The sequence below is a fragment of the Rhipicephalus microplus genome, chromosome X (assembly GCF_043290135.1).
Source record: "Rhipicephalus microplus isolate Deutch F79 chromosome X, USDA_Rmic, whole genome shotgun sequence".
In the NCBI taxonomy this organism is placed as follows: domain Eukaryota; kingdom Metazoa; phylum Arthropoda; class Arachnida; order Ixodida; family Ixodidae; genus Rhipicephalus; species Rhipicephalus microplus.
Genome location: NC_134710.1, coordinates 298,611,119 through 298,622,514, shown reverse-complemented (window position 1 = coordinate 298,622,514; position 11,396 = coordinate 298,611,119). Strand labels below are relative to the sequence as shown.

At 39.3% G+C, this 11,396-nt stretch overlaps 1 protein-coding gene across 5 annotated transcripts in view; it reads right to left on the bottom strand.

Annotated features, from left to right (window-relative positions):
• Positions 1-3,564: 3,564 nt before the first annotated feature.
• Positions 3,565-11,396, bottom strand: part of LOC119161388 (mediator of RNA polymerase II transcription subunit 27) — an 80,818-nt gene continuing 72,986 nt past the window's right edge. For 2 of the 5 annotated variants that reach the window (XM_037413826.2, XM_075879426.1), the window contains one exon: positions 3,565-11,017. In XM_037413826.2, coding sequence (XP_037269723.1) covers positions 10,880-11,017 — 138 coding nt within the window. In that variant the 3' untranslated portion in view covers positions 3,565-10,879. The remainder of the gene's footprint in view (positions 11,018-11,396) is intronic. The other 3 variants (XR_012887372.1, XR_005108457.2, XM_037413827.2) reach the window with 3 other exon arrangements.

Genomic DNA, 11,396 nt, shown 5'->3' with positions numbered 1-11,396 from the left:
ACTCTTGCGCTTGGTGTAGCCTATTTGTTTATGCTAGGAGTGTGCAAAGTTGAATTCTTTAATTTCGATGCTAATTCAAATAGTGAAAACCAAGTGTAAATTGAATAGAATATTTTGCAAGTATGAATAGTGCAACTACTGAGTTTTGAAAAAAATTTTTTCATCCAACCAGGAATGAAAAACTAAGTCTGTTGTACAGAAAGCAATAAAAGGGATATTGATGCATTGTACAACACTACTCCTTGACATTACAATTATGCACTTATTTAATGCAATCATGAAGCATGGACACCTGCTTGGTATGTTCGAGAAGCAGTGCTGCCGTTCTACATGTCCCCATTTCTCCGGGGAATGAAACAGCCACTGGGTACCCACACTAGTGCTTATCTAAACATTCCCTTTTTAGCCACATATGCAGCCATGGTTGAATGTTCTGTGAAGTTTGAATATGCGCTTTTTGAATTGAATATGCTTTGAATAATGAACACATTATACCTAATAATATTTGAAATTTTGAATATTGATTTGATTGATTTGTGGGGTTGCACATCCCAAAACTATCACATGATTATGAGAGAAGCTGCAGTGGAGGGCTCCGGAAATTTCTATCACCTGGGATTCTTTAATGTGCACCCAAATCTGAGCACACGGGCCTATAAAATTTTCGCCTCCATTGAAAATGCAGCCTCTGCAGCCAGGATTAGATCCCGCGACCTGCGGTTCAGCAGCTAAGTATTTTAGCCACTAAATCACCGCGGCGGGGTGACATTTTCAAACCCTTACTTAATAGACTGAAAGTTATTTGATATTTTTACTAATTTGGAACAAATTATTAATAACATATCCCCGCTGACAGCAATTTTTTAATGAAACCAGCCTTACTACACTCAAACCTCGATATAACAAATGCAAATATAACAAAATATTGATTAACAAAGTAAATAAGAAATAGTCTTGGAATATAGTGCTAGGAATATGCCATTATAACAAATTTTAGATATAACCAACTTAATTTGGTGTAACAAGCAACTTTGTAATAATGAGGTTTGAGTGTATACATGGCTACCCTGTCAAACTGTTTTGAGGTTCAAAGCCCTTATAAACTTCCAACGTTCATTTAAACAGCTGTTCAATACTCACACTGCATGTAATTCAAAGTGCCGATTTTGTAAGGGTACGTTCACTGCTAAATAGCCCTCTGGCAGTTCTTTATTAAAAAGCTTTTCACATATTCTCAAACAACCATGAAAACAATGAGGTATACCAAGAGGGCTTAAAATGTTACTGCTGACTCAATTATTTCAACCCTGAAGAGACCAACAGCCTCATAATCTAACGAGCAGAATTAAGCAAGCGGGAGAAGAAAACCAAATATGCCACTCACTTTTTTCACCGTACACATGACTTCAGCCACAGAATTGAACATGCACCCAAATTTAATGGGCAACAAGTAGAATATGAATGGATGTCAAAATGGAATCTTAGCACTAAACTACCAGCAGTTTGAATACGCTCGCCAGTTTTAGGAAAAGAAAAAAGCGTAGGGGAGAGCCTGGAGCCAAGGGGAGAGCTTGGAGGTTTGGGATAGCTGGAGGAATGCGATAGCACATACATCTCCCAAGTAATTTATTTCAAGACATTAGCCAACGACTCATGAAATGGCACTAACAGACTGTTTACAATGATGTATTGATACGCGTCTTCAACGAATGGAGCTTTGTGTAACAAAAGTCGCCCTTTCCATGCGTCAAAAGTAAGTTTCTGCTATCACAATGGTAACGCTTTCAAATTTTAATCACTTTGTGAATGCTAATATCAATATTACTGCGAGGACATTCATCAGTGCTGTAGCTTTACAAAGACAAAGCATTAAGACTCAACTTTTGTCGCTGAATGTCGTTGGCTTTGGTCAAGGTAGCTTGAAAAATATCGGACAGTTGATCTGAGGGAAGAATGAAACACTCCCACATCTCCCTATCCTACTGCCCCACCGCGTTACACAGCGCAAAAAGTAAATGTAAGCCAAAAGTCAGTGCATGTTTATTGGGGGAGCATACTATTGAAGAAGAATCCACAGGCGTTAGCACAACAGTCTTGAAAAAGGAGTGCAGCGCAGTAAAGACTGCTGCCACTGCCCACCCAAAAAAGAAATAGTTTTTGCTGAAGGATTGCTGTTGTTCAAGTGAAGACACACTTGCCATAGCCTTTGACGAGTTCAACGACATGTCAGGTTTTGATAATGATCAGCATGGCATTTGTAAAATCAATTGGCCTAATGAATACACTGAAGTGACAAAAGATGAAGTTGTTGTAGTCAGTTTTAGTAAAAAAAAAATTGGCTTCTATTACAGTTGAGCCCCTTTATAAGACGCATATGCTACGGGCAGCAATTCTTATCTTTTATGCGAGATGTTTCTTATAAGCAGGGTATGTCTTATGCATTTCCTAATCCACTCGTATTTTACTGCGGACATGCTGGTGTCTCTAAAACCTATTTGTCTCTTATATCAGTGCCTCTTGTAAAGGAGTTTAATGATACATTGCTTGAGTTAAGAGTTTTAATAACAAGCAAACGTTAGTGTGCAGTTCCTGCAGAACGTAGAAAAGAGCTCCAAGCTCTATTTTCATCCTAAAAAAATATGAATACTTTAACGATTGCGAAAATTGTGATAAAACTGCCAGTGTCAAGAACTGTACAACAAAGTGTGCAACCCCATTTGATGTTGAACTATCTGCTTGTAGTGGTAGATGAAGACACTTGAACCGTTGTGTTAGATATGTGCATCTCCGAAGTTTTACAACCTGTTTAGACCTGTATATCAATAAACCGAACATTGTTTTCTGTTCATGTTCGACAAAACTAAAAACATAATTGTGCAAAGTGTCCCAATCCTCCCAACTGTCCCCTATGTTGATTATGACACTAAGAAATGCATAACCACTGGTTATACTTTCTAAATTGTATTATCAAAGCAGCCTCTTCATGTGTTTTAGGAACGGCTTGGAATGGTGAAATCCAATATAAAATTACGGTCTACCTGACTGTTACACTGAAACAAAACCATTACGATTTCTAAAGAAAACAAAGTTTATAGAGAATGTCATTCTCGTACAGAAGTTACAATTTAGAATCACCATTATAGTGAGGATCATGGTAGTCTTTCCCTTCAGGAAATCTGTTCTATAGGACATATTTATGCAACACTAATTTCGAGCAACTAATTTTCATTTTGGGAATATATGTGGAGGTGAATCATTGAATAGCGTTTTCAATGCCTGATTTTGCATAACATGATAATGTCAATGGATAACATACTTGTAATCTCTCATGCATAGAGACAGATGTAAAAGTTGCATTTTCGTGCAACAAAGAATAAAATCTTTACAAACTTTATTCTGAACAATAATTTTTGTTTGATAGACAGCATTCATTGATCTTACTTTGCATAGCTTCACGGCAAAAAAAAAAAAAAGAGAGTACGCAACATGCCTTTCATCTGTGATGTTATAGCAAAAACGTGGAAGTCGCATTCTTGCATAAAAAATGATGCAGTCATCACGAAATTCGTTTTTGAGTGACTACTCTTTTTTTATTTTTTTGATGAAAATATGAACAGGGGCAGGACCAGTGGAGGTGTGCTAACCCAGAAGTGATGAAGCAAAAGGTGAGTAAATAACAAACCTTTGATCCTTGGTGTTTTGATTAAAATCTGAAAGTTGCATTCTCGTGTGCAACAAACACAGTGCTTGCAGACATTGATTATTTGATGAGGCACCTACGTGCAGGAGACCAAGCCTACGTACTACTGGTCTAGTGCAGTCCTACGGAATGACAAAGGGGCTTGCGTAAGTTAAATACCTTCTTTTCATCCCTGATGCCTTCATATTTATCCAAGTTCTCATGCATTAAATGGATTCTAAAGAGAAAGAGCAGATCAGCTTAGTCACGTCATGCTAGATTACACATGAAACCTCTCCTAGTGTTAGAGGAAGCTTGAAAAGCCAGAAGACGCACAAGAGCCAAAAACGAGTGCATTACTTTTGAGCTCCTGTGCCAACCAGTGCAAATGCCAGTTTTCTACAGTGTATGTCCGGGACTAGTCAGCAATTTCTTTTACTGCAAAAGATTTCATATATTGTATTCAAAGAGAGCCATAGACTTGACTTACCAACTTTCAAGAATGTTTACTGCACCACAAGGATCTAAATATGATACTACATAGAATCCAAAACATCAAACTGTTTGCTACTGCTGTGATTTACACCCGAAATTTATTTTTTTATTACTTCTTGTATTGTAAACACAATCTTGCTACAAAATTCATCAAGTGCGTGATCAATGCTCAGTGTTTCTTTTTGGTACCTTATTAACAAGTTCATAATAACATTTTTCAAATTTCTCCATGCAGGAACCAGAATCGACAGAAGACTACCGTAAGATCTTACTTCCCTTTCTATGACAAAAAAAAAAGAAAAAAAAGTGAGAGGTAAATAAAAGTTTTATCAAAAACAGATTCACAACAGTTTCTTATTTTTCCTCCTTCGTATATCCCTATTGTATTAGCAGACACTCAGTTTATTGCACTCAAGCGTGCATGTAGGAGAAGGCACCACAGCATGCGGAATTGTCAGATTCAGTTTTCATGCATGGAATTCAGTTCACAGTGCAGGCGAAATTTCACATCCAAACATCTTGATATTTGTTTTTCAAATAAGTGCTCAAATTTTATGCACCGAAACTATGATTATGAGGCGCCCCTGAGATCGAGACTCTGAATTAAGTTTAACTACTTGGGGTTTTTCAATGTGCAACTAAGTCTAAGCACAGAGATGTTCTTTGCATTTCACCTCCAGTGAAATGCAGTGCTGTGGCTGGGAGATGAACATGCACCCTCGAGCAGTATTTTTATGTATAGATGATAACAAGTGCACAAGTTTCCTTTTATAAACTGAATACTGTATCGACAAGAACATGTGACCAAATAAAAAAATGCAACACAAAAGCAAGATCCAGTAATTGAAGTAAAGTGCAAATTTAACAGCTCGTTTTCTCGTTAGATCCATTATTAACAAGAAACAACAAAAATTAGTCTGCTAGTTTCCATTAAAATCTGGTAATGCGCGACTGCTGACAATTTATGTGCATGTGGCAACACAACTGACCAAGTTCGACCTTCATTCAATGTTTCTTACCTAGGACTGGAAGGCAATGGTAGTGAAAGTGGCTACTTGACCATTGACAACTCATCTACTGAGAACATGTATTCCTGCTGAGCTTTTCTGCAGCAAGTCACTGAACAAAATGAAGGTGTCAAATTTTAGAAGTTATTTATAAATTAGGCAAGTTCTTGATGCCAATTTAACTAAATTTAACGTCAGGATAACAGTCGGGATATCTATCATGACAAATTCAAGTTACCTTGCCTTAGATGAATCCAACACAAAGGATCTCAGCCATTTGCTTTTTTTATTCTCTTGAACTGAAGTTCACCAGCCATTTTTACCAAATTTTGTAGGAATAACCCACGAAATTAAATAAACAAAGCACATGACCAATTTCGCACGTCACAGTCCACACAACATATTAGCATACGTAATATTCATTGGTCGTTGATTTTTACAAATTGATCAAATTGACAGCATCACTCAAATATTCTACACACTGCTAAGAACAAGGCCACCGACACTGTACAACCCCTCCCTAGAACTCCCCACCGTGGCACCAGTGGGTGTATAAGTGAAGCCTTAAATTGCAGCCAACATTTTAATAAAGAGATTATACCTCCTCTACATTCATTGACAGTTTTTCAATTGAGACATTGATCCAAGGTAAAATTTACGGAAGGTGATGCCCATGTGCACACAAGCAGTGCTGGTACATGTGAAACAAAACAATCTTGGCAATGATTTCAAGGTTTGGCAAGCAGGAGGAGATAAATTTCGAGCAATGCCTGAAAAGCCTCTTTGGCGCTGTGGTTTGCGGCTCACACATGCTATTATGGCAAATAAGTCCCATGAAATCCTGCAAGATGGAGGAAAGCACAGAAAAGAGTAAATTACCATTCACTTGTCTGACTCGGCAAGGCTACGAAAAAAATCTATAAGGATTCCTCAGAAAGCATAGCTCCTGGGTTCATTCAGGTCCAGGGTCCAAACCAAAACAAATGCCCTTTTCAGAGGCACTCAGTTTACCAACTAAATAGATGGAAGGCAATTTTTCCTTTCCTAGCCTGACAAGACACAACAATCATATAATAAGCTACAAATTACTGTCACAACACCACACCAGTAAAATGTGAAGTTCGCGCTACTTGCTCTACTAAATCTGCCTTTGAAAGGGTCCTGTTGGAGGAAATGCCCTAACAAGAATTCCGCTGTAAGTTCCCTTCTCATTGTGTTGCATAAAAACAGCAAGTTCTCATGCTTCAGCTCCATGTCAACCTAAAATTACTTGTTGGCCAGAATATATCTGCAGGCCTTAGCATGACTAACAAAAAAATTTGGCCCTCCTGCACCTGAGGGCCGAGAATACCACACCTTGTTTTGTGAAACCAGGTGGACCTCTAGATCTAAGAGCATTCGTCTCTTTTGCCAACACTTTGTTGATGTTATGGAGGCCTTGACAACACTGTCATCGTCTACGAACAGACCAAGGCGGGAAAATGCACACCAATTATAGTGCAGTCTATACGCCCCTTCACTTTTAGTGTGCTTCACCATTATTGCCAGATATTCTGCTCTGCTTGAACCGGTGACAAATATGTTACAAAGCCCTCAAACGTACATTTTAAAGGTGCAGCATATGCGACTCCTTACTGAAACAAGTGGTGAGCACAGGGCAAAAGCAGAATAAATATTTAAGGACTTTTATTCTGTGACCGAGGAGACCGCAGGACAGCTTGGGGCAGAAATCAGTATACCGCAAATGGTTGCGCGCCAAATGCACAGGCCAAATGCTCTAGGAACTCCGGAAGAATATTACCACCGTAATGTTTTCATTCCTTACTTGGACTCTCTACGCTGGAAGAAAAATTTCGAGAGCGCAATACTCCCGCATTTGCACTTCTCTTATTATACCCAAATGCGTTGAGGAAGCTTTCGAATGAAGACTTCAAGGAGCAGCTCTGCGAGCCTGTTAATAAATACTTCGACTGCAAAGTGGAACTTTGGCATCGGTCATAGATGAAAGCAGCTTTCGATGGAGACCTGATCAATCTTCTTGCATTTGCTGAGGGAATCTATCAAGCCAGTAATTCTCAAATGGGGGTCCGCGAAGCCATTTTGAATGGGGGTTCTTTAGGGGGTCAGCGAAGCCATTTCAATGATCCGCGAAATCCTTGCCAGCATTTTTTTGTAAGCGTGACTGTGCCATGCAGTGATGAATTGGCCAAAATGAAGTGATTGTTTCATGTTTGATATTTGTTTGATGTTTTTGATAGCAATAAAAGGCACCTGTTTCACGCTTCAATTGTGTTCTTTTACCTACGCACCCCTACCCTCCGCTGCAAGGGGCCCCCCCGTCACTTCCACCAGTCCACAAGGGGTCCCCGACACATCCATGGCTAAGAACCACTGTATCAAGCTACCAGCCATGCTCTTTGAACAGCCATAACTTTTCCCCCGACAACGTGTAGTCCTGAACATTCTTTCAGCATGATGCCGCTTGTGAAGACGTGGCTTCATTCGATGATGTCAGACGACTGCCGGTCTGGTCTGTGCATGCTCTCGCTGCATCGTGAAAAAATTGAATAGGAGGGACAAAGAGCTTTTGCTGAGAAAGTTGTACAGCACTTTGCTATGCGCACACCAAGATGCATGCCACTTGCATTTAAACACACTGAGTGACTGTAAGAATAAGTTTCTAGCATGTACGAAATTGCGGTAATTCTGCCTGGCAGATGTCATTAAACTTCATAACTGCATGTAAATTAACGAGAAAAGTTTATAGATGAGGAAACTTTGAGTTTCCACACAATTTCTGACAGCAAACTATCGTACTGCACTGTTAGTCAGAATATCTAAATCCAAGGCTACCTGCCTCAGCAGTGGTGATATTCAGCTTTGTGCCTTGTGGTCTTATAACTTCTGCAAATTCTATCTTGATATTGGAATGTTCCTTTATTTTTTTGTGTGTATGATGGAGGAATCAATAAATAATCTAACCTAAAACATTTGTAACCCTTATGATCAGAACGATATCTCCATATACACGATTGTTATGAGCCCCCCCCCCCCCGGCAATCTAACAGGTATGTGTAGGCTTATTTAATAAAAATGTAAACCAGAATAGAACACACAGAAAAAATGGGGATTGTATTAACTAGCTAAATGGTGATTTGAGTTCGTCATTTCAGTATTAAGCAGTAGCGACTGGATCTATGCAAATTTATTTGACATGATGGGAGGAGGGAGGCAGTGATAGGCAAAGCCTACACTTATTCTTATATTGTAGCAGACAATAGAAATAGATGGTTTCAATCAAACTGTAGCAGAATCGGAAAAAAGAAGTGGGATAATCAACTGCATCAAGTAGCTAAATGATCATTTCAGATTGTCATTCAAGTCATAGGCACTGATGTCAGGATATATGATGAAATTTGATGGGACACTCAAGTTTTGTCCTAGGAACCAGTCTATAATCTACATCTTAAAAATAGACTCAGACATCTACAACACTTACGTTGGCTACATTTATGAGTATATAGTAGACATTTTCAATCAAACTGCGGTGCAAGATGGGACACAAAAAGAGTGCGATTGCATTATATAGGTGAATGGACTGTTAGTCATTCAAGAAATATCTAATGATGATAGAATATCTCACGAAGTTAGTCAGGACACTATGGTTTTCTACCTGAAACCCACAATTGCCTACGTGGCAAAATCTGACTATCCTGTACACGCTAACAACCTAAATACAAAAAAATGAGCGAGTGCAATTGGATGGCGCATCTGTGTGAACCTGCAAACCTGCTTTCTTGCATGGGAGGACGATTCAAATATAGGAGTAAGTGTGTAGCCAGACAGAACTCAAATAAAGGAGTGAAAGTATATTAATTAGATGTATTAGGATGTATTGCTGTATTAACTAGCTAAATGGGGCTTCAAGTAGGTAAGTAATGCTTTCACATAATTAACTTTGATGGGCCAACTGTGTTCTTCTTCACAGGCATTCTTTGTAAAAACCCGCTCAAACTAAAGAAAATTCAGTGAGCCAGTTTATGAAAAGAACTTGAAAAGTTTCACTGCAAAGACCACACACCGCCACCATGCATTATATTTTGTGAAGATATAAGCGTGTTAAGAAGAGTTTCGTGCTTACTCTCCCTCATTTTGCACTGCATAGGAGAGTGGCCACACAGTGCTTCGTCCGACTGCTCGCAGCAAAAATACGAGGAGCGTGCCATGTTGTCCCTCATACCACGTCAAGGCAAGAAGGTTTAAAAAAAATTCTATACTTGGTGACAACTTTTCTTGACAGCACTGTGGAAGCTACAGAACCAAAGCGCATGCCTTCTGCCATGCCAAAAAATAGTACTTAACTGTAGTGCATGATCATCATCATTTCTCGATCACCGCGCCGCACCTCTCGAGCAGCTGATGCTAGCTCGAGCTGCGAGAGGATGAGAACAAGCTAACGCACTTGGCGTGTTGGACGTAGACAGCCACCGCGGCTCCGCTTCAGGCGTGGAATAAAGTGGTGGGAGAACGACACGACCATGTTGGCCGCCGTCCCGTCTTCCTCTCTGGCTACATAACTAATCATTTTCTGATTTTGCCTTGGTGAAATAAACACCACTTTATTTATTATAAGACTAAAATACTTGCGGGAAGTTATAGGTAAAAACTCGTTACTGTTCACTTTGCAATAAAGTGTTCCTTTACTTTCTATTTTATAGGTGGTACCATCCTTTCAGTATGCCACCTTGCCAAAGTAAACATGGCGTCCATGATTTAGTGAGCCAGTGTGTGGCCATGAACACACTGTTCATTTCTCAGAAAAAAAGTTTACTTGTAATATCGTACTAAAATGTACACTGAACAATTGAATTGTTTCTCTCATTCACACATTCATGTATGTAATTTTCCGAATGCGTCACCGATGCAAGTGAACAACACTGAAATCAGCCGAAAGTTGCCGTACTGCTTGCGAAGCTACACAAATGTGTGGAAGCTCCAACTGCGTAGCCTTCACTCCGATGTCAAGATAAGTTGTCACAGAATATAGTGGGGAACTTCTTGGAACACCTTACCAACAAAACTGAAGCCAGCGTTTCCATACCCTTTATCTAAAAAAGCATGCACTTTTTGGGTCATGCATCTCCAGAGATGAGGTCTTTTTACTTTCGTAATGTAAACACCAATTTAACTATATTATAAGATAGTATAGTTCACGACGAAAGTAACTTATCAAGATGAATATTGATGACTTCATCTGCAATAAAATATGCCAAGACTTAAAGGTTGCTTCAGGGAATCATTAACACAAAGGCACACACTGAGTAGCATCTGTCCGAGAAGCTTTGCCACAAAAAACTCGTAGGGCACAAGAGGAAACTCCTCCTTTTTCCTCACTGAATGCTAATGTTTTACCTTGTCCCTCCTAAGATGGCTGCCAAGGTCACCCTCTTAGAGTTCGCATGACTTCACTCTTGAGGCCTTATTACCACTTCATCAATTACTTTTAAACATCCTCGGTTAAGTATGTGTCATCATAGGATTGTATGAAATACAGCAATAAGACCGAGAACTGCTTCAAACAGTATCAATAAGTACAGAGAAAAGCAAAGCACATACGAATAAATGTGTACAAGTCACGTACAAAAGTGCACAGGCTACATAATCAGATGCGCACAGCACAAGATTGTCAGTAGAATGATCACGGCCTGCAGGTTTCATGGTAAACGTCTAAGTTGCGCAAGTCCCTCCATGTTGGAGGCATGCTATGCTGTAGTCGTGTGCCACACCTGCGGCAAAACGCTGAGAACAAATGCAGGTAACTGTGGAGCCACGTCTGCTGAAACAGAAAAAAAATAATATGCTCATATCATAATAGAAACATTTGTGAAATTGAAACAATTTTGCCCTTTGAAAAGCGTTATTGAAGTGCAAAATACAAAATACATTGCAAAGCTGGTTGGTGACACATATTTTTCTTTTTGAAAGATCCAGCACTAAACTATGAACACACGCATACGGAAAGACAAGCCAAGATGGGCGCTGTAGTACACTGTATTGTGCCATACAGCACCTATCCCATTATGTCAATAGGTGTGAGTGTGTTTAATGTTAAGGTCTAAATATATTTTAAGAAAGAAGATACACTTCAAAATATTAAGCAAACCAATAGAAGCCTTTACAAACAGTGCAGTCCTACATAGGCAGTTTTGTACATG